Here is a 24,274-nt window from a genome sequence, read left to right as displayed (position 1 = left end):
ATCTCAGGTCTTACTCAAAGATGCTACAACATGCAAGCAGTGGAAATCAAACCCAGGATCTCTGGTCTTACTCAAAGATGCTACAACATGCCAGCAGTGGGAATCAAACCCAGAATCTTAGGTCTTACTCAAGGATGCTACAACATGCCAGCAATGGGAATCAAACCCAGGATCTCAGGTCTTACTTTTAAGCTTCAAGATGAAATTATTTTAAAGCTGATTTTTTAAAATTTTATTTACAAGCCACAAGAATATAAATGCGTCGACGCTACAGCATTGTTTCTTAATATGACGTCATAAGACGACAACGAATAAAAAAATAAATAAATAAAAGTGTCACAATCCAATGATGACGTCACTACAAAAAATACTAAAATGACATCACAGTTTTAACAATTTGTAATAGAAACATGACGTCATAAAAAGAACAAGAAAGAACAAATTTGTGACGCCATAGAAATTGGTCACAATAGGCTGTGTTAAACATGATTCGCTATAGCGACAAAACAATCACGTGATAAAAAGAAAGAAAAAGTGCATCAATCAAAGTAACGTCATATTTACTACGTCACAAATAAATAATGACGTCTATGTTAAGTCATGATTGGAACTGAACACGTCACAACAGCTGATGACGTCACGCCAGACTTGGTTGAACGAACTGAAAGGTAATAACTAAAAAGCAAAAAACGTCATCTCGCTTGATGACGTCATCAAATACTATACAGTCACCTCGTTAGAAGACTTTAAAACTACGTCATCGCTCGATGATGACGTCAATGTTCTAACTTCGCCGTCTTGGACGGGTCGGAAATGATCCGAGTTTTGGCGGGAAACGTGAACTTCGATTCCCGCGGGTGATTGGCGGGAGTCACGTGCTTCCATATGACAGGAATCACGTGGTTCCATTTGGCGGAAGTCACGTGCTTCCATTTGACGGGAGTCACGTGCTTCCATTTGGCGGGAGTCACGTGCTTCCACATGACAAGAGTCACGTGCTTCCACATGACAGGAGACACGGGGTTCTAATCGTGGAGAATCACGTGATTCCATTTGGCGGGAGCCACGTGGTTCATTTCCCGCGAAGTTTTGTCGTAGGTCACGTGGTCCAGCAGTTGTTGTTCGGTTGGGAGATTGAGATGAAATATTATAATGCCTGGAATAAGATGGCGGGGGGGACTGACAAACATCACATTCCTGGTAGGGGGGTAAATCACCGTCCTCGGGGGGGTAACGACGGTGACGCGTGGCATGTGGCCGGTGGCTTCGACTACGCGGGTGATAACCCCTCCTCAGCATTTGAACTTCCTCTGACCCCGAATCCTCGCTTAAACGTCGACATTCGCACTCTATGACGTCATCTACCTCGGATACGCTATCGTAAGTGTGTGACGTAGCACGTGATGACGTCACCCGGGTGGTTGATGACGTACAAACATGTGAAGTCCGTTTGTTTTCCAAATTGACTTTTAACTTGTCCGGGTTAGGGTTGTACAGCAACGAACTCTTTGGCGACACCACGTTCGGTGACGTCACTGTACTGACGTCATCCCTCGTTTGCTTGCGTGAATGTCTCCTAGATTGGACACACCAGCACACGGCGATTATAAGGGCGATGACGCCAAGTAAAACTGCGCCAAGAGCCGCAAACATCGGCACCAAATTCTCGATGTCTGGAACAAAAACCTCATTAAATATTTATCCTCAATGTAGGGATGTTGACTTTGGGTGACAGCAGTTACCCCGACCCAGTCTCGGGTTGACTTTGGCAGTTTAGGATACAGCGGCGAGGATCAAACCCAGGACCTCTTGTGGTAAAGTGCCCTAACCGCTTCACTATATTAATGTCAATGTTTTGGACCCAATCGTCATTATAAAAACAGTTTTTATGGTTGTGATGACGTCACAAACTTACCCGATCTCGGCAGGACGACTGTTGTCTCCAGTGTGACGTCAACAATGGTAGCAAGAAGGGGAAACTCCCTCGGATCTGCTCGAAATGAAGCTAGCTTCTCGGCTGCACGTTCCACTTGGTTGCTTTCGCTCACGTTTGTTGACTGCAAATATGACGTCATAATAAGAATATTAAATAATTTGTTATAAATAGAACCCAGAACCCAAGGTTTTGCTAAAAAGAATGTTGCCAGCAGTAGGAATCAAACCCAGGATTTCACACATTCTAATGTGAACCACTTTGATCTTAAACTTACCAAAGTGAGTTGAATTAAATCTTGGTCCATCTTCGAACAATGAATAAACAGAGGATGGTCACGTGAGTATTGCCATAGCAACGACAACGAACGAACCGAGTTGCAAATATCCGAGACCAAAACATTCTAAAAACACAAAAATTAAAAATTTTAATTTAAAACAATTTAAGTTAAAATCTCAGTGAAAATTTAATCTTACTTCTGGGAGAAGATTTTTGTCGAATTTAAAAATTAACTTCGCACAAGTTGCAAATACATTTTTATTTAAGCATTTGTTTGGGGGATTTCCCTCACAGACCCCTCTTGTGGCACAGTTGTGGGTGAAACAATCTTTCTGGGTTAAAAGTCGACAATTTTGAGAACTGGGGCAAGTCTCGGTTATTTTCGAGGTATAACAAATTTTGGGGCCGCACCAAACCTATAAAAAATTAAATGTTTAAAAAACAAATAAATTATTAAAATTGCGGTTAGTGGGAATCGAACCTTTGAACATTGGATCTTCCTGTTGTGGCACGAGCAGTTGTTACACTCATCCAACCATGTTGCTCCTTCTCGGTAATATTTCCCATTTTTCGCCAAACACGACTTCACTGAACTATCAACTGTTAATATAAACATTTTAAGTTATGACATCATCAACCAAGAAATGACATCACAAACCTACTAATGACATCACCAGTTTAATTATGACATCACAAACTCACCAATATCACAGCGTTTTCCCTTCCTACCAGGAGGACATTTACATTCGTAACCAGCAATCAAGTCCACACAGGTCGATCCGTACGCACAATTCGCATTCAAACAATCGTTTATATCTGAAAAAATATATCAAGTTATTATATCAAGAGATGAAAATCTCACTTATAGTTTATTTTGTATATATCTTTATCCTCGATGTGGGAAAGTTGAATGCGCGACTTAAACATAGAGTAACATCAGTTATTCCGACCCAGTCTCGAGTTGCCTGTGGCAGTTTGGGATATTATAGATTATAATTCCCTGGTAATTATTCTGCTGACTAAGTGCTGGCTCAGTAGAAGTTCATATCGTTTATAGTGCCTTACTCAAGAGCGCTACAGCATAAGATCAGTGGGGATTAAACTCAGGACCTCATGTGTGGTGTAGCAAGTGTTCTTACCACTACACCACGCTGCCGGTAAATTGCTGTCAGGGAATGAAAAACTTACTTATTCTGCAATCAGGACCAGCGAATCCATCTTGACATTGACACTTGTAATGATTAACTCCATCCACGCATTTTCCATCGTTGTAACTTAATACAAAAATTAAATTTAACTAAACTTAATAATAAGGTAAAAATATATTGGAAAGTAAAATTTAATTAACCCCACTTTAGCCCTCAAAACAACATACCCCTAAAACTTTGTGCCCCCATACCAAAAGACCCCTAAAATACCGTTTATACCTTAACCCACTTAAATAAAATTAATTAAACCCCTACAACAAATAACATTTATATTTATTTATCCTCGATGTGGGAAGGTCGAATCCGCAACCTAAACATAGAGTAACATCAGTTACTTCGACCCAGTCTCAAGTTGCCTGTGGCAGTTTGGGATATTATAGATTATAATTGCCCGATAATTATGCTGCTGAATAAGTAAACAAAAATCAAACACTTACCATGGAAATGGTTTGCAGTCGTCCAAATCTAAAAAAATTAAATAAAAGTTTAAAAACAAATCGAAATTTTTAAAATTAAATTTATTTAAAAATAGCTCCACCTTGTTGACAACGATCGCCCTCGAATCCTTCTTTACAAAAACAATTAAAATTTTCTCCTTCGCCGACACAGACCCCCCCGTTCATGCATGGCTGACTTTCACAACTTGAAACCGAACCTGAAACAAATTTATGATTAGAACACTCTAGGTTCGATCCCTGCTGCCTCCAAGTTGAACACCATCAAGATGAAACATTTAATATTGGTGATGTTCGTAACCGGAAAAGAGGTGTAGTGGTCAAAATGTTCGGCTACACTACATGAGGGCCTGGGTTCGATCCCCACTGCTCTTATGCTGTAGCACCCTTGAGTGAGTAAGGCATTATAAACGATATGAACTCCTGCTGAGCTTGGACCTAATCAGCAGCATAATTATCTGGCAATTATAATCTATAAAATATTCCAAACTGCCACAGGCAACCTAATGCAAAGTCGGGGTAACAGTTGTTACTCTATGTTAAGGTCATGAAGTCGACCTTTCCACACCGAGGACCCCCCTAAAAAGGACCCGATAATGTTAATTAAGGTTTAGCCCCCTTCAAAAGGAATCAAACTCACGAATGGAGCAAGTGTTCCCAGTCCATCCACTCATGCAAGCGCAGATGTAGGAATTCGATTGTTCGATGCAAGTTCCTCCATTAGAGCAGGTGTTGTCACTGCATTGGTGGACTCCTGGAAACAATTATTAAATATTACCAACTGACATTTGACAAAAACCATGACAAATAATTTTAACTTTTACTACCTACACCACAAAATAAATTTTAATTTCTAAAAAAAATTAATATATACGAAAAAAAAATTTTGTTTTTTGAAATAAAATAAAAAAAAAATTGTATTTTCTTTGAATCAATGTTGTTTAACACCCGGAAGCACGGGTATTATGATGTCATAGTATCATTATAATTAAATTAAAATGTCGACTTACAAAGCTGAAATTAGACGTTAGTATTTAAATTTTGACAAAATAATTACAATGTTTCAACTTTAATCTAGAATTAAAAGATCAAAAGTTATTTCTTTAATTATAATCTTTTAAAACACCTGCAAAAGTTTAACAAAAGTCAATTTATTTTTTTAAATTCACAAAAAAATTTTTTTTTCAATTTTTAGAAACAAAAAATTTTAAAGTTATTTTGTTGTGTCATCTGCAAACTGGTTTTAAGTTCTGTGATGTCATAATTGAATTCTTACAACACAAGTGGGGTTAAAGGTTAAACTAATTCAACAATATTTTATTTAAACCGATTAAAAAAAACTTTATTTAAAATAAAAATCCGAAATTTAACAAAAATTTAAAAAAATAATCTTTGCCTAAATTTCAAACAAATATTTTTTATTCTATGTTCCCTGATTTTATTTACAAGAAAAAGACTCGAGCAAAACCCAGAAAGAATCTAAAACTGAAACCGAACACCGACAAAGTCAACATTTCGTTAAAAACTGCCATTAAACGAGGGGATTCCCCCTGCTAAGCACGCAATTTTAAGAAATTTGAGATGCAACTATTTATCAAAACTTTTCAAAGCAATTAACTCATTTTTGGTAAACTTTTAAACTTTGGAAAAAAAAGAATTAAAATAAACCGATGTTAAAAACAATAATTAAAAATCATAAAAAGTAATGATTATGACATCACAGTAGAAGACGATGACATCATAAAACAAAATTTCTAAAAAAATTGTCTAAATTAGGGATTAAAAAGTTTTAACAAACCCCAAAAATGCCCAGGTGAATAAGTGGGTCAAATTTCCCCATTTTGGGGTCGCGTTTCGTGCCTGATCAATTTCCCCACACGCTATAAAAGGCCACACACGATTATGACATCATAGTGAACAATTGAAATTCAATAATTACGGGAAATTAAAAACCGGATAAAACTTAAAACGGCGCCGGGGTTTCTATTATGACATCACATTCACCCTTTTTATCGGGTAAAATAACCCCAAAAATAAATTAAACTACTTTTAACAAAAATCTGAAACTCAAAGAAGATATCAACAAAGTTGTAGATAAAAAGTTTTAAAAAATATTGACGGACTTTTAAGTCAGTAGAAATTACCAACTGGGGAGCTACAAAAGTTATTTTTATAATCAGGATAACTCAAAACTTACGAGAACTGCAAGTTTTCCCCTTCCAAGGTTTCTGGCACTCGCAGAGGAAGTCGTTAGTGAAGTCAATACATCGACCCCGACCCCGGCATGGGTCCCCGATACATTCGTCGATATCTGGGGGTAAACAGAAGTTAGTTAGGGGGAATAAACAAGTTTGTTTGAGACCTGGAAACTTGGGTTTGATTCCCACTGCTGGCATGTTGTAGCATTCTTAAGTAAGATCTGAGGTTCTTGGTTTGATTCCCACTGCTGGCATTTTGTAGCATTCGTGTAAGACCTGAGATTCTGGGTTTGATTCCCACTGCTGGCATTTTGTAGCATTCGTGTAAGACCTGAGATTCTGGATTTGATTCTCACTGCTGGCATGTTGTAGCATCCTTAAGTAAGACCTGAGATCCTGGGTTTGATTCCCAATGCTGGCATTTTGTAGCATCCTTGAGTAAGACCTGAGATCCTGGGTTTGATTCCCACTGCTGTTGTAATAAATTAAACAAATTACCTTCTTGGCAATATTTTCCCTCGTATCCCTCCATGCAGATACAAGTGAAAGCATTAACTCCATCCAAACAGGTTCCACCATTCTTACATTCCACCTCTTTACAGTCGTCCACATCTGTTCGAACAATTTAAGTTTGTTGTTTTAACTTCAAGGTTAAACGGAAATCAAATTTTAAGATAAAGTTTCATAACTTTAATTCTGAGGTCAATTTAACATTTAACCTTCCATTAAATTTCAATTAAATTTGAAATTTAAAAACGAAAATAATTTTCTTAAATTCTGAAACTTACTGAATTGACAGAGGTCGCCTTCGTAACCTTTATCACAACGACAACTAAATTTGTTGTTCGCTCGGGCGGAACAGTGGCCATGGCTACCACAAACATTTGAACTTTGAACTTCGATACCAAGGTCGTTGGTCAAGGTTGAGACGTGAATGGTACAACTATCTATCACTAAAAAAATTTGAAAACAAATTTTAAAATATAAATAAAAAATGAGTAAAAAAGGTTTTATTAAAATAAAATATTATTAGAAGAAATTTAAAAATAATTCCTAAAAAATGAGATAAAAATTAAACTCTTTAAAACTGCTAATTTAAAAAGATTAAAACTTAATGATTGGTTTGCTAACTTCCGTTATTGAAATATTGCGTGACAACATTTTTAACAATTTAATTTTTGCTAATATTTAACTAAAAAAACTAAAAAATTTTAATTATAAAAAAATATTTTGCATATATGGTCCAATTTATTGACCAATCAGAAAATTACAAGTAAAAATTTGCCCTTTTATCGACCAATCAGGAGCTTACCTTCACATTTGTTATTGTCGCAATCATTTTTCAATTTTGAGCAGTTTTTTCCTTCATAGTTGTCAGAACAATTACAAAAATAATCGTTTATCTCATTTAGACATTCTGCGTTATTTTCACAAGGGTTCGGGATACAATATCCTTCCTCAAGCTGGGAATAAACATCAATGTGTGTGAAAATAAAGAAAAAAAATTTCCTTATAATTTTTAGCACGCATATAAATATATATTTCAACAAAAAACAGTTTTTAGTCTTAAAGCAGTCGTATTATGAGCTTATTAATAATTGATGACAAAATATAATGTCTATGACATCACAATTGGGTCTTAATTTTGTCACATTATGAAACGAAAATAAAATTATGTAAGCAGAAAGAAATGTCATTTAATATTAATGAGACTTTAATATTACCAATAAAAAGGGCTCTTAGCAGGAATTGAACCTGCAAGCTTACCTGGCAACGTTTTCCAGAATACCCTAGTGGACACCGGCACCGATATCCGTTAATTTCGTCAAAGCATTGACCTTGGTTATAGCACGGGTCACTGGCACAGTCGTTGATGTTAATCTGACAAGTTTTGCCACGAAAACCCGCCGCACAATTACAATAAAAACCATTCACCAAATCCTGAAATAATATTAATTAAAATCGACCATTTTACATCGAGGATAAATTTACAGAAAAAATTTGACTAAAAAACCCAAAACCGTTTTAAAATCAATTTAAAAATTTGAGGGCGGAAACAAAACAAAAATTTTCATTTCTTTTGATCAAAAGTTTCAGATCCACTTGAGATCAAAAATAACAAAATTTCAGACTTTTTGGCAACCTTAAGAACCCTCGAAACTAACTTAACACTTGAAATACATTAAAATTTACAGGTGACACAATAATGGTGGCGATTATGATGTCATAAACATCAATTTGTTGACTTTAAGGATAAAAAGTTTTGTCAAAATTTTTCTTTTGATTTTTTTAAAGTTTTACCTGACAGATCGCTCCGTTCTTGCACTGACCAACACAATCGTTTATATCTAAAACAAAAATAAAACAAAAATTAAATTTTAATAAAGTTTTATTTTAATTGGGTTCTGAATTTAATTAAAACATGCCAGCAGTGGGAATTAAACCCAGGATCTCAGGTCTTACTTAAGGATGCTACAACATGCGAGCAGTGGGAATCAAACCCAGGATCTCAAGTCTTACTCAAGGATGCTACAACATGCCAGCAGTGGAAATCAAACCCAGGATCTTAGGTCTTACTTAAGAATGCTACAACATGCCAGTAGTGGGAATCAAACCCAGGATCTCAGGTCTTACTTAACGATGCTACAACATGCCAGCAGTGGGAATCAAACCCAGGATCTCAGGTCTTACTCAAGAATGCTACAACATGTCAGCAGTGAGAATCAAACTTAGAACTTACTGATATCACAATTTCTTCCTTCCCAGCCTAGCTCACATTTACAAATATAATCCCCGGGTATATTGTGACACCTAGTGGCGTGAACGCAAGGACTATCCATACATTCGTTCGCATCTGCAAAAAAAATTAAAAATAGAAAAATAAAAAAAATAAAAATTAATTTAAGCAAATTTTACCAAACATGATCAATAAAAAATCCTGTTTTTAAAAAAAACATTTTATCTTAAAATAACTTTGAAGTTTTGTAAAAAAATTTAAAAGAGGAATAAAACTTGAAACCAAAATTTGGGACAAAGAAAACCCTTTCAATTCAAAAAACATAAGAACTGGGCCAAAAACCATTAAGTTTATAGTTAAAAGTTTGAAAGAGTTTTTTACCAAAAACACAAAAACATGAAAAAAATCTACAGGGAGATAACATTGTTAACAAAACAATTAACAATTGTCTAAAATTTCAGTTGCATTGTTCTTTTATTGTTCTTTTAACAATGAGAAAAATTTAGACGGAAATTTAAGCCAAAAAATTAACTTTTAAGTTTTAGACAAAAAAATTTAAATTTTTGTTTAAAGTTTTAAAAAATAAAATAGCCTCACCTAGTGTACAAGTTGCTCCCTCCCAGTGTTTGGGACATTTGCATTGAAACCCGTTGAACGAATCGACGCAAGTTCCTCCATTTGAGCACGGGTTCGATTCACATTCGTTAATATCTAAACAATTTATTTTAATTTTAATTTGGGAAAAGTTGTGGTGGTCAAAACCCTTTTTCTTTTTTACATTGGGTCCTGGGTTCGATCCCGACTGCTTCTATGGGTGTCCTTAAGTAAAGTGTTATAAATGGTGTTAACTCCTGCTGAGCCAGCACTTAATCAGCAGCATAATTATCAGGCAATTATAATCCATAATATCCCAAACTGCCACAGGCAACTCAAGACTGGGTCGGATTAACTGATGTTACTCTATATTGAGTAAAGTCGACCTACTCACATTGAGGATAAATAAATTCGAAAACAATAAACAAAAAATCTTAAAATAAAATTTTTTTTTTAACTTAAAATCAAATAAAAAATCAGTTTTAAAATTTTTTCTTTTTTAATTTTTAAAATTCTAGAAACAAGACATTTTACTGAATCATTTAAAATTCGCTGATTCACTAATTGAGCGGGCGCCGCAAAGTAGCACTTATGACATCACAGAATCTACTTGTGACATCACAAACACCAATAATGACAATTTGTCTGGGTGAAGGACACTTAATAAATTTGTTCCCACGAAATTTAAATTTTAACAAAAAAAAATTTTTTTAGATTTTTTTTAACGTTTCCAATTATAAATCTCAAATCTAAGATTTCAAAACAAAACAGCGTTGCCAAATCAATTCGGAAAACTTTCTGACTTTTCAAATGAAGCGAAAAATCAACAAACAAAAAATAACACGTCTGACCATTTTTCAAAAACGATTTTTTGTCAAATTTGCGACCTTTCACTTCTTAAATTTCAAAACATGAAAACCTTAAACTTCTAGGATTACAAAACTTTAAAATCAATTTACTAAAACTACAAAATTTTTAATTAAAATTTCTTAGAACAAGAGTTGTGATATAAATATAAGGAGCAGAAGTTTTGACATATTTTTTAGGAAATAATAATAAACGGTTAACGGACCATAGAGTAGGAGTTATAACAAAGTTTAAACAACTACGGCGAAATTCTAAAGAACAGAAGTTGTGACAATTAATAATATTAAAATAGAGTAAAAGTTATGACACTTACTTGTCTCACAAGTGATGCCGGTCCAGCCGGGGTGGCAGTGGCACTTGAAGCCATGGTTTTGGTCGTGGCACGTGCCACCGTTCTGGCATGGGTTTGACACGCAAGCAAACTCAGCTAAATTTAAAACAAAATTTTAAATTAAATAAACCAGATTAAAACACCATTTAAAACACCAGCTCACCAATTTCACAGTTGGTTCCACTATAACCATCCAAACAATCACACTGGTACTTATCTGGTTCAGGATTGGTGCAAGTTCCACCATTTTTGCAGGGATGGTGCGTTCCGCAATAATTTAAATCTAAAAATAAAAATAACTCAGATGTTTCTTGTATGGGGTCTACAAGGTAAATATGATGTCATAAGTAAACAGATTATGATGTCACAATCATGTTTAACATACCCCATGTTTAGTTAAATTACCTCCCGCCGATTATCCTAATATAGAAGTTTACAAATTACTGAAATATTTTCAAAGTAAGTAAGCCGATTTTACAGCATACCTCACACGTGGTACAACATGCCAGCAGTGGGAATCAAACCCAGGATCTTGGGTCTTACTTAAGGATGCTTTAACATGCCAGCAGTGGGAATCAAACCCAGGATTTTGGGTCTTACTTAAGGATGCTACAACATTTCAGCAGTGGGAATCAAATCCAGGATCTTAGGTTTTACTTAAGGATGTTACAACATGCCAGCAGTGGGAATCAAACCCACGATCTTGGGTCTTATTTAAGGATGCTTTAACATGCCAGCAGTAGAAATCAAACTCAGAATCTCAGGTCTTACTTAAGGATGTTACAACATGCCAGCGGTGGGAATCAAACCCAGGATCTTGGGTCTTATTTAAGGATGCTTTAACATGCCAGCAGTAGAAATCAAACTCAGAATCTCAGGTCTTACTAAGTTATGCATGCCAGCAGTGGGAATCAAACCCAGGACCTTAGCTCTTACTAAGTTATGCATGCCAGCAGTGGGAATCAAACTTAAGAACTTACTTTTATTGCAGAGCAAACCGCCCCAGTTGGTATCACAAATGCACTGGTATGGTAGATGACACGAACCATGAACACATCCCGGATAAGAAATACATTCCGTGCACAAAGTTCCGTTCCATCCATATTTACATCTGTTATAAAAAATATTTTTAAGAAATTGATCGTTATTTTATTCTATAGTTGCTATGGCAACAGAAAAATATATTTACCCAAATAAAAGTTTACATCTTCCATAGAAATAAGGGTGAAAGGGGGTCGGGGTAAAAGAGGGTTAATAAAAATGTTTAATTGTCAGCAAAAAACGTTTTTAGTAAAACGACAACTTTTTTAAAGTTGGAAAAAATATTAATCAAAAAAACTCAAAACCGCAAAAAAACGCCCATATTATGACGTCATAACCACTTAACGCCGACCTATCCAATTTCTCAAATGCAGAAGTCGTCATAATACCTACCGCGGTCGAGGATACGCATGGTCGGTCACGTGACTCGGCTATTAATCGTAATTGGCCGCTCACCAACAACTCGCGACTATTGTTACGTCATTATAGTGTGATACGTCATAATTTGGGTATTTGTTTAGCCATTGTCGCGTCACAATTAAAATTTTACAATTTTGCAATGTCACGTGATTGCTAATGTGACGTCACAAGAAGAAAATTTAATGAATAAGGATCGCGCAATGTTTTGTTTGGTGTAAGATAAAAGATCGCGGAATATTTCGATGAATGGCCGACTTTTCAACACGAAATCGCGGCCAAGATAACCATCTTCCCACGCTGATCTTATCTCGGGGACGAATTCGACATAATCGGCCTACTGTACAATAACTATACAACAATAAAGACCGAAATGACCGAGTAATCATTTAATTAAAAAGCACCGAAACAACCAATGAATTAAAAGTTGCGCACACTAAAAGTGCCGAAGTAACCGAACTAATCCACATTACAGTGTGTTTAATAACAACAACGGGTACGAAACGACCATCTGATTACAAAGCGTATACCACAAAAGTGACGAAATGACCAAATAAGTAAAGAAGTCCGAAACGACTTTGAACCCAGCTGCGTAAATAACCCAGGATTTTAGGGGGCTTAAACCCAGCGAAGCGTGACTTTGTTTTGTTTTAGTTTTTGCACAAATTCTGACCCTTTCAAGTAAAATTATCGCCGAGTTGGGGTAATTAAACAACGCCGGGTTTTAAAAAAGTTACTTTAAAGTTGAAAAGATTAAAATTTGAGATAAAATTTAAAAACAACAAAAAAACTGAAAAAAAATTCAACAAAAATTTAATTCCCCCAAAAAATGAAAGTTTTTGATTGGTCGTAATTAACCGTTCCGCTTGACCGATTTTCCCACGAAAAAACGAAGATTTTAATTTTACGTGGCTTGTGGTCGCAAATCAATCACCACCCTTGTGCAAATTTGTAAATTCCACTCCCAAATAATTCGCGCGATGTTTGTGACGTCATCGATTAAAATGTAAGCGGGGTGTGACGATTTTGCGACCCTGTCGAGACGATAAAGTTCCCGCTCTACTGATCCAGTTAAAGTCGCAACATTATTTTATCATGATTTGACCTTTTTAAACTCGAGGTCAAAATTATAAAAATCAATTTAAATATTTCTTATTTTAATAAATTGCGAATAAAAGTTAAAAATCAATGAAACTAAAATCTTGGCCAGATGGCAAGATAAGAAATATTTTATCTTTAAAGATAAAAACGAAATCTGTTTCCTTTCCAAATAAACGTTTTTATCCTTTTTAAAAATAACTGAGTTTTGTTTTAAAAATTGTTTTTTTTTCTGTTTTTTACTAAAAATATTTTTTAAACATTCAAAAGAATGTAACAATACGGTATTATGATGTCATAATTGATCCATTGTTACATTTGTGTGTGAAAAAGCGATCTTAAGTCAACTAAACATCGAAAAAAAATTTAAATTTTCAAAACTTCAAAAAAATATCAAAGTAGTTAAAACAACAATTTTTCTCATTAAACTTTCCGGGACAAGAGTTGTGACCGTTAATAAAGTAATTGTTTATATAAGTCACAACTTCTATTTCTAATATAAAAATAGAAATTCAAATAAAAATTATAAAAAATAAATTTAGTTAAAATAGAAGATTTTGCCGACAAAGATTTGAAACCATATATAGCCTGAGGGCTTGACTGTAATTTAACACTTTGACTTCATGCTTAAATGAAAACAGTCGCACAAGCGTTTAACAAACTCTTAATTTTCCACCAACTCTTATCCAAGTTTATTTTGTGAGTTAAACAAAATTTACAAAATAACAACAAACATTAAAAATTAATAAAAGGATTTTTGTTTATTTTAAATTCAAATAAATTTTATTTTTGTATTTTTAGTTTTAGTTTTTTCTTTAAATTTTGATCGAAAGTTTTTTGCGAAATTATCAAAACTTTTCTGGCGTGGGAAAAATGTTTTGTCTGTCTCGTGGTTTTTGACTAAAACCTAAATGTTTTAAAGATGTAAGGAGGGGGGAGGATAAGAAGGGGTATGGGGGTGATTGGGGGGTTATTTTATTTAAAAAAATTGATTTTATTTTTAATTTGTATATAATTTGTTAAAAATTTTTTTAACTTTTTTAAAATAAGTTTTGGTTATTTTTTAATTAATTAATAACCTAAATTAAAAACCATAAAAAAAATAACCAAAGAATTAAAAAAACAGAATTAATACGAAAATTAAATAATTTAAACTATTTTGTTATAATTTACAATAATTTCCCCCTTTAGCAAAAAAAATTGCGCAGCCCCTTAATGATAAATTTTGATCTGAAAATTATTACATTGTTAACATGGCTTTAAGTTAACAATACACAAGATTATGATGTCACAGAAGAGAAATGTAAATTATACATTTTCGTTTCAACGTAAAAAAATTAAAAATAAATTAAACTTTAAAAAAATAAAAAAAATTTTTGAGATAATATTTAGTTTTAAATAAATAAATTTCAGAATGATATTAAATTATTTTTTTTGTTTGTGTTTTACAGTATTACAAGTTTACACCCTTTTAAGTAACATGACTTAACGGGCGTATTCGAAGATGCCATTAAAAAGTATTTAAAAAAAGATTAATCCTTTACTCTTATTGAAATAATTTAAAATAAATTTGGATGACTTTAAAATATATATATAACTATATTTTAACCCCAAATTAATCGTTTTTAATAATTTTTTATTTATTTTATATATACCAGCAGCGTGGTGTAGTGGTAAAAACACTCGCCCCAATACACATGAGGTCGTGGGTTCGATCCCCACTGCTCTTATGCTGTAGCGCTCTTGAGTAAGGCGCTATAAACAATATAAATTTCTGCTGAGCCAGCACTTAATCAGCAACTTAATTACCGAGCAATTATAATCTATTATATCACAAACTAGGTAACTGATGTTACTTTATGTTTAGGTAGCGCATTTGACCTTCCCACATCGAGGATAAAATTATATACTATAAAAATAAAAAACTAACCATATATAATGGAGTTTAGTGGACGATATTTGTATGTTTAATTTATGCACATATACAAAAATAAAACTGCTGTTTGTGGTGAGCTATCGACCCGTGATAATTAAGAATATTATTTTTGTAATTTTAAAAGTTCTATATTTTGAGGACTATAAACTAGAAACGAGACAAAATGTCTCCAAAAACATCAAAAAACAATTTTAAATTGACACCAAAAACAGCTCAAAAAGTTAAACAATGGATTTAGGTTGTAATCAAAACTCAAAAAACGCCTTATCCCGATTTAATTTCATTCTAAATCTTTTCAAATTTTGTTCTAAACACCAGGGTGTCTAAAGTTTTGTTTTTTAGTAAACAATTTCTTGTTTTTTGTTAAGTTTGTTGAATAAAACTACAATTTAGACTAAATAAAGAACCTTGGGTAATCTAACAACAAAACCAGATTAAATTTAAGACGAGTGTCTGCAGAATTTAACAAAAAAACAAAAAGTTTAAATTTTTTCACCAAATAAAAAAAATATTTTTAAAATATTAAAAACTTTGTGTAACATTTATCTTGAAAATAAATTAGCGACAAACTAATTAATAAAACTTTATTTTTGCAACCCATAAAAGTAATAAACTCAGTTTTGTTTGCTCATAAATTTTACGCCGTGGGAAAATAAATAAAACATTAAATTTTAGTCTGCCGACATTTTTCCCTTTCTTGTTTTGAAAACTTTTTCGAATTTGATTTTTTTTTAGGTTTTAACATTCTGATAAACAGAATAATAATTAGCTATGACATCACAATCAGAATGACCTTTTGTAACCTTCCGTAATTGTGACTAAAGTGCAAAGGAAGTTGAAATTATTTGAACTTTGAATTTTCGACAATTTTTTAATTTTAAGCTAAACGCAAAAACTTTTTGATTGAAAAATTTTTAAAATTACAATTCAGGATAAATTATTTTAAATAAAACCCAAATTAAAAATAATCCCCTAACATAATTGTAAATAAATTTTGCCTTTCTTACAATGTTTATATTTTTGAGGTAAATCAACTTTTTTTGATTTGTTTCTAATAATTAACAATTTTTCTACACTTTTTAAAAAGCGACATTTTACCAAAATTTGGGTTAAAATTTCAAAAATAAAAGGATATGGGTTGTCGTACTTTGTTTTTTTTAAAGGGTATGGGGTTGGGTAAAGAAGGGGTCAACAAAAAACCAGCAAAGTTTAAAAAATCTAGGTTTCGACAACCCGTTTATTTTCAACTTCTTGTTTTTTACATAAATCACTTTAAACTTAAATTACACGAATTTAAACAAAGTTTTCAACTTACAGACACTCGTCCGGGTTTTTGCAATATCCATGTTCGCTGTTGCATCCAAATTTACATCGCGCTAGAAAATAAAAAAATATAAAGTTTAACCGGCGCATAATTTTGTGAAGTTTTTGTCATTTAAAAGCGTTTCAGGTTTTTATTATCCATTTTTTACTGGTTTTTGTGCATTTAAATATACTAACTTTAAAGTTATATTTTATAGTAATCGACAGCGTGGTGTAGTGGTCAGAACACTTCCTATACTAGATTAGGTCCTGGGTTCGATTCCCAGTGATCTCATTCTGTAGCGCCCTTGAGTAAGGCGCTATAAACGGTACGAACTCCTGCTGAGCCAGCACTTAATCAATTTATAATCTATAATATCCCAAACTAAAGGCAACACGAGACTGGGTCGAAGTAACAAATATTAGTCTATGTTTAGGTCATGAAGTCAACCCATATCGAGGATAAACAAATATTGCCAAAAATTAAATTTCATCCACCTGCTTGAGGACAAGTTAAACCGATGATATCGCCCAATTGTTGTTTAATTGGTTGAATAGGAAGTTATTACTTATAATATATTGCTTAAGAATCATTAAACAGCAGGGATTAAACTCAGAAATTAACTCACAATATCATAAGATTAATATTTTAAAAGTTTGAATAAAATAACATTTTCTTACATGAAAAAAGAAACAGATTTTACTCTTTCTTAAAATGGACAAAAAACTTTAAACCTGTTACAACAACGATTTCAAATCGAGTTTAAAAGTGTTACAATTTAATCCGTTTTATATTGGATGGCAGGGTTCGAAATCGGATGAAACGCAGGGTTGGAAATAAGATTAAATAGAATTGGGTCAATTTTAAGTGTTTTGAAAACGCGAGAAACCGAAACTAACCCGGATTAAAAAAAGAAATTTGTTTTAAAACTTTTTCAACAAAATTGGATTTAAAACATCGCGCGTTTAATTTTATTAACCGAACAACAAATCTAATGACGTCACATATGATTATGACGTAACTTACGCGTCATGCAGTCTGCGCCCATCCATCCGTTCAAACATTTTTTGTTTCCGTTCCGGTCACAGGAGTAGTGCCCGAAGTACTCGCTTCTGGGCCGGCACAACTTCGTACAATTGTTGCCATAGTAATGGGCGCTGCAACGAACTCTGACGTCATAGGACACGTGGGCGACACGACCGTTGTATTGGATCCTCTCCCACCTCGGCCCAGGGTTCAACATTCCAGAATGAACTTGGCGGTCGATCAATTGACTGTTCTCGTGTTCTATTATGACGTAATAAAGGTTAAGGTCGGATAGGTTAATAATCGATTTGATTTAAAAATAGTTGAGACCGGGAAGTCGGGGGTAACTAAGGTTTTAATAAGGTCTCTCCCACGTCGAGGATAAATATAAAAAGCTGAGGATGACCAACTTATTGGTTCCTGTAATTGACCGTTTAACGATTGTCATTTATTTATCCTCGATGTGGGAAAGTTGAATGTGCGACCTAAACATAAAGTAACATAAGTTACCCCGACCCAGTCTCGAGTTGACTGTGGCAGTTTGGAATATTATAGAATATAATTGCCCGATAATTAAGCTGCTGATTAAGTATTGGCTTAGCAGGAGTTCATATCGTTTATAGCACCTTACTTAAGGGCACTACAGCATGAGCGCAGTGGGAATCAAACTCGGAATCTCGTGTAGTGAAGACCACTACATCACGCTGTCGTTCATAACCAAAAACAAATTCTAAATTTTTTTAACAAACCTGACAAATTATCTTTGTCCATAACTTCAACGATCAGCGTATAAGTCCTCTGTAAAACAATAGATGACGTCATAAAGAGATAAGTGACGTCACAAACTTAGAAGTTTACTAAACAAGAAACATAATCCCCGAAAAATTATTTTCTCATAAAAAGAAAAACAAAAAAAAAGAAATTCGATATTCCAGACAAATTACTCAACCCGAGTTTTAATTGTGAGAGTGACTAACATTCTAGATTTTCAAACCCGTTTAAAATAACACTCTTATATGACGTCATAATTAAGAAAGTGACATCAAAGGAGTGCCGCTGAAAAACTCGAAACTTTGAATCAATATCGAACACGAGATCGACATTAAAATATTTCAAGAACTTCAGATTAATATTTGTCGTCTCCATGACAACCAGTTTATTAAAAGTTATTACTTACGCGTGTTGTTCTTTTCAAGTGCACTCCAAATATCTGAGACTTTATTAACACGTGACGTCATCGCTCGAAACCGAGTGACGTCACAAACAGGGTCGGGAATAAAGGAAATTCGTTTTTGGCGAAAAAAAGTTTTTTTTTTAAATTTTTCGATTTACAAGTTAACACGCGGGTGTGGCGCATGTCGTTGTGACGTCATAATCACTTGTAATTCTAATCTTCGCGTTCGATTTTCTCGCTTCTCGATTTAATTAAAAGTTTAAACCAACAATTAAATTTTAACGACATTTTTTTAACTAAATCGTAAAAATATCCGAAATTCAACTTTTTTGGTCGCTTTTCGCAGCACCTGCGTCTTTGTTGTCGTTATGACGTCATAAACCAAACACAAAAAAGAGAGCTTGTCATAAATTTAGCCAAAATAGCAAGAAATCGAAATATTTTAAACCGAATGTAAATATTTAATATTATCAGGTTTTAGATCGAATTATTTGCAAATCTTTGAGTAAATAATTTGATTTTATCTTAAACCCCCCCCCCCAGATAGTAAACAAGAATTACCCCCTAAAAAAATTCTAAAAATAAAACAATTCGGTAAAATCACTTTTATAGGAATTAAAAATAAATAAAATAAACTCTGGTGTTAGTTAAATGATTAACATTTAAAATGTTGTAAAATAATCTTTTAAAGAAGTGGAAACTTAAAAATAAATCGCTTAAACCTTTCAAATAAACACGAGAGAAGAGTGGGAGAGAAGTGAGAGAATGAAAGAGAGAAAGGGAGGAAAACGAGAGAATTTGTGGTTAGTTTCGAGCGTGGGAAAAGTCAACCAAAAAATTTCAAATTCTGTAACTCTAGCTGAGAGAGATAATTCGTCAGTTTTTAAATTTGTGTTGCAACTAATTAAATAAAAACCTCACTTTTAAATCCCCGATTTCAATTCACTACAACTTCATATTTGTTAGTTTTTTTTAATTAATTTATTTTTTAATTAAAAATTTTTTTCGTAATTTTTTAAAATTTTTAATATGCCCCCAAAAAATAAATCTGACCCCATTTTTGTTTTAAATTTCTTAAAATTCAGGACCCATTCAAAAAAATATGTTGAAAATTTAAAATGTTTACAAAAGCGGGGGCAAATTATTAAACACATGCGCAACGGAGCAGAACAGTCTACATATCGTACGCTCAGCAGACGACAAAAGCCGAGATATTCTAGAAAACAGGTGACAACGTCACAACCGTGACGAAATGTTGTCACCAAAACTTTTATATCAAAGTTGTTAATTTCGTTTAAACGACGATTTGACCTCCACGCTTTTGACCTTGTAAGAACTCCAAGTTTTTTGATTTTTTTGGGCCCGAAAAAATTAGATTATCGACCTTTGAAAATCGTCAAATAGGCGTCGCTATCTCGGAGTGTAAATAATCGCGACTATGACATCATAATTGCTTAATAATGGGCGTAACTTGGTAACGACAATTTATTATCTCTACACTAAAAATAAATTTTTATTCCAAATAGTTTTTTAACTCCAATATTTAAGTTTTAACTGCAATATTCAAGTTTTAACTCCAATATTTAAGTTTTAACTCCAATATTTAACTCAAAATTCAACAAAAACTTTAACAAAACAAAATTAATTAAAACTAATTTAGAAACTCGCCTAAAACCTAAATATTTAACCAACACCACGAGTTGTTTGTTGACTATTATGACGTCACATGTAATTAGTGCTTGTAAACAAACGCACGTGGCAACGTGACATCATTAGTCCAGTGACGTCGGCAGTGCCGATAATTTATCGGGAGAGAAATTGAAGATTTGACGATAAAATTTTTTTTGATTTTATCTTGAGATTCGTGATTTAATTAAAAACTTCAAAAAACATTTCTCAAACGAAAAAAACGTCATAAATTGTGACGTCACAAACCCGACAAAGCACAACCGATCACGTGACAGGGTTTGTTGATATAAGTAAGTTATTGGAGCGTGGAAAAGTTAATTTAGGCGACATTTGACACATTTAACAACTAACAACAAGAATAACAGTTCCAACAATTCATTCTCAGCATGAAAAGTTAAACAACTTTAACAACTTTGTTACTTAATAAAAACAGCGTTTTAAGCGGTACGGGACCTTGTTTCTTATTATGACGTCATTATAAGTGACGTAGTAAGCGGTTGTAAAACTCAAACAAAACAATCTCGGATTTTAACACTTTTAAAAATTCGCGGCAAAAAACAATTGAAACCCATTTGAGGGGGTAGTTTGAGGGGGTTACTCACCATCCACGTGTACATGAGGGGTATCTTAATTCTCCCCGGGTTCCTGGGGTCATCGGTCGCCTTGACAACGAAGGAATTCCGGCCCAGAACGGCGGAACTGGAGGTCCCGAACGTGCAAGAGTCGGAGCTGGTTAACTGAGCGTCACTGTTGCTCATTTGGAATTCTTTCAAACAAACTCGAAAGAAAGTATCGCACTGATCCAAGCTACATACGTCATAATCATTCTTTATTCCGTCACAACATCGTCCGTTCAGCAACTCCCCGGCGCTATTTTGAACTTTTAAAATCTGGATTTCGAAATAACCGAAAGCGTCGGCCGAACAAATCTAAAAAAGAAGTTTATTTAATAATTCTTTCTATACTAGAGGCTTGCTGGGTTTGATTCCCACTGCTGGCATGTTGTAGCATTTCTGAGTAAGACCTGAGATCCTGGGTTTGATTCCCACTGCTGGCATGTTGTAGCATCCTCAAGTAAGACCTGAGATCCTGGGTTTAATTCCCACTGCTGGCATTTTGTAGCATTCCTGAGTAAGACCTGAGATCCTGGGTTTAATTCCCACTGCTGGCATGTTGTAGCATCCTCAAGTAAGACCTGAGATCCTTGGTTTAATTCCCACTGCTGGCATTTTGTAGCATTCCTGAGTAAGACCTGAGATCCTGGGTTTAATTCCCACTGCTGACATGTTGTAACATTCTTAAGTAAATCATTAAGTTCTGGGTTTGATTCCCATATTAAAATAACCCATTGTAAACACATTATTAAATAGCAATTAACAAATGGTAACACTTAGAACTCAACATACAAAATGGGTCTTAATTTTTAATCTACTGTTGAAGAAATCAAGATATTATTCGCCCCAAGCTTAAAGTATTACATTCAATAACAACGTCATTTTAGTAGACATGTAATACTTATCAAAGTTCTTATGTTTATACCATTGATGTTAGTTACCTTAAAAAACAACTAAAAAATAAGAATAAACACAAAAACAATATTGTTTAAAAAGGACGTGTTTAACTCAATAGGCATAGATATCAATTAAAATTTGGATGCAGGCTTTTATTTAGTTTAAGTTCCATGGGGAATTGAATCATTTTCCCAGGGGGGTGAACGATTAGATTGTACAGCGTTTAAATATTGATTTAAGACATTTATTTGCCCAATTTTGTGGGTTTTTAAATTTTAACATCCATAAAAATGTAGAAAATGTTTTAAATATTATTCAGCAACATTCTCACTTTTTGAGCTGGCTTAAAATCTTGGTTCTAATTCGATTTAATGTTGATGACGAAATATTTAATAATAGATTATGAAGTTTCCTATTTTGTAACTTTAAAGTTATTAATAAACTTTCCAATTCCATAAAATATCAACTATCTTGTTGGTTGGTTTGTGTTTTTGTTTTTAAAATTAAAAAAAAATATTTAAAATTGATAAAATACGATTAAACAAAATAAAAAATAACTCAAAAAATCTCGAAAAAACTCGAATTTTTTGCCGAAAAAAACGCGACTTACCTCGGCCAAAAAGGCGAGAAAAATGACGGCCTTGTAAAATTGAGTCTGGCGTTTGTAATCCATAATAAATCGTTGAAATAATCCTTAAAGTTGTTGAATAGTAAATCCAAAATAAAAACCTCCCAGTAAATTATTAGTTGATTTTAAAAAAGTTAAGTTTTAAAATTTGCATTATTTCATGAAATACATTCGGTAAAAATCTAAAATCGTTTTTTTCTAAATCGCAAAAACTAACAAAAAGTTTATTTCAAATCCAGTTCGTTCAATTAATAAAAATTAAAATCTGCAAAAAAAATAAATGGGACCTCAGTAAATGATAAAAACGCGATGTTAAAAGGTCGACAAAGAACCTAATTTTAAGTTTAAATTTGTTTGTAAATTCTCTTAAACTTAAACTTATTAAAATGAAATAATAACATTAGCATAATTCATGCAACTTATCTTACAAATACAACTTTGTAACCTAGCAACGCGATTAAAATGACTTTTAATTACAAATTAACAAACTCGCCAACTAAAACCGGTGATATTTAAAAAAAAACAATTTCTGTCTGCCACTAGTTTTTCACTCAACAATAATTCTTTTAACTCAGCTTAATAAAATGTTCTAATATTTCTTATAATTTTCGATCTAAATTGCGGCCCACCGACTGATAATTATCGACAGTAGACATGTTACAATTCCAGCCAGGCAAAAACTCAGTTAAGACAAACATGTCGGTCTCTCTCTCTTTCCTTTCTCTTTATTATTTGCCGACTCTTAGCCTAAAGCAACGGAACATGGTCGACGGAACTCGACAACATCGCGTGGACATTTTAAAAGAACAAAAACTACTTTTAAGATGAATCGACTTGACAGCTTTTTCGTTTTGATGTTGTTTTCACATTTTAACACGTGGTACGTTCTGTTACGTCATAAAACCTTGCCAGTATTATTTGATTTCTATTTTAATTAATAGCTCGGAATGTTTACAAAATTAGATTTCATGATTAATTGTTTACGTATGATTAACGCGCAATATTATCTAGTTGTTTTTATTAATAATGTCCGAATTTAAAGTTTTGAAATGTTTCCGAGTGTGGGCCCGTCGTTTGAACTGCAGTTGCTAGCTTTCTTTACGCACAACGTTGAACCTTCGACATGGTTAAACATTGAAGTCTAAAATGTTTAAATTTAATGTTTTAACGTCGACAATAAACCTTAAAACTTTTTGCCATAATATTATTGGAAAAGGGTAAGTTGGTTATATTAAGTTGGTGATATTATTCTTTAGAAATAAAAGCCAAAAATATGATAAAATACTTTTAAGATATTTTTGTTTAAATCACGTGATTTAAAAACCACCAATGCAAATTCTTGAAACCAATTTTACAAAAAAAAGCAGTTTTGTTCTTACTTCACAACTAAAACAGCTGCTTATTGATATTTTGACTTCTTATGCGCTTATATTAAAATATGTTGACTACCTCAGCTTGCTCTTTACTGTCCACCAGCGGCGACAATTTTTCCCGTTTCTTCGACGGACTATCGCGAGAAAACGACATTTTTCTTTGTCGGTAACAAGTAAAAATCGTTCGGAGCCGATTTGTCTGTAAAATATTAAAATCTGAGTCCTATTTAAATTTACCTTTACATATAAGCGGTGGGAATCTAACCCTAAACCTCATGTATCGTAACTATGTTACATTGTTTATTATTACTACATGTAACAAATTTGAAGAAAAAACAAACTTATTTTCAACTAAATCATAAAAAATTAACAAAAATTGTCCAGGCACTAATCTAGATATTCTCATAAACTTTATCTTCCTTACAAAACACAAATAATAAATGATATTAAAAAATTCCTTCGCCAGCCTCTCTAGT

General features: G+C 33.3%; 1 protein-coding gene across 1 annotated transcript; it reads right to left on the bottom strand.

The window, feature by feature from the left end:
• Positions 1-217: 217 nt before the first annotated feature.
• LOC145756027 (protein jagged-1b-like) lies at positions 218-22,630 on the bottom strand. Its single transcript, XM_082572260.1, has 26 exons — positions 22,408-22,630; positions 20,889-21,215; positions 18,173-18,221; positions 17,424-17,684; positions 16,410-16,470; positions 11,583-11,713; positions 10,766-10,885; positions 10,585-10,698; positions 9,408-9,521; positions 8,814-8,927; positions 8,375-8,421; positions 7,841-8,014; positions 7,386-7,536; positions 6,862-7,026; positions 6,572-6,685; positions 6,073-6,186; positions 4,516-4,629; positions 3,959-4,075; positions 3,858-3,885; positions 3,401-3,486; positions 2,915-3,028; positions 2,694-2,812; positions 2,410-2,628; positions 2,211-2,336; positions 1,916-2,057; positions 218-1,673 (listed from the first exon to the last, which is right to left on the bottom strand). Exons 1-26 carry the CDS (start codon positions 22,468-22,470, stop codon positions 721-723), a joined length of 4,137 nt encoding a protein of 1,378 aa, XP_082428386.1. The 5' UTR covers positions 22,471-22,630; the 3' UTR covers positions 218-720.
• Positions 22,631-24,274: the final 1,644 nt, after the last annotated feature.

This window comes from Corella eumyota, chromosome 6, assembly GCF_963082875.1.
Source record: "Corella eumyota chromosome 6, kaCorEumy4.1, whole genome shotgun sequence".
In the NCBI taxonomy this organism is placed as follows: domain Eukaryota; kingdom Metazoa; phylum Chordata; class Ascidiacea; order Phlebobranchia; family Corellidae; genus Corella; species Corella eumyota.
The sequence above is the reverse complement of the archived record's forward strand: the minus strand, read 5'-3'. Positions and strand labels throughout refer to the sequence as shown.

What these genes read in the sequence shown, in the direction of transcription:
- LOC145756027 (XM_082572260.1), bottom strand. Translation starts at nt 22,470, where the DNA reads ATGGATTACAAACGCCAGACTCAATTTTACAAGGCCGTCATTTTTCTC. An exon ending in CCCTCATGTACACGTGGATG is followed by an intron (nt 18,222 to 20,888) that starts GTGAGTAACCCC and finishes ATTGTTTTACAG; the next exon opens with AGGACTTATACGCTGATCGT. An exon ending in GGGCGATCGTTGTCAACAAG is followed by an intron (nt 3,886 to 3,958) that starts GTGGAGCTATTT and finishes TAATTTTTTTAG; the next exon opens with ATTTGGACGACTGCAAACCA.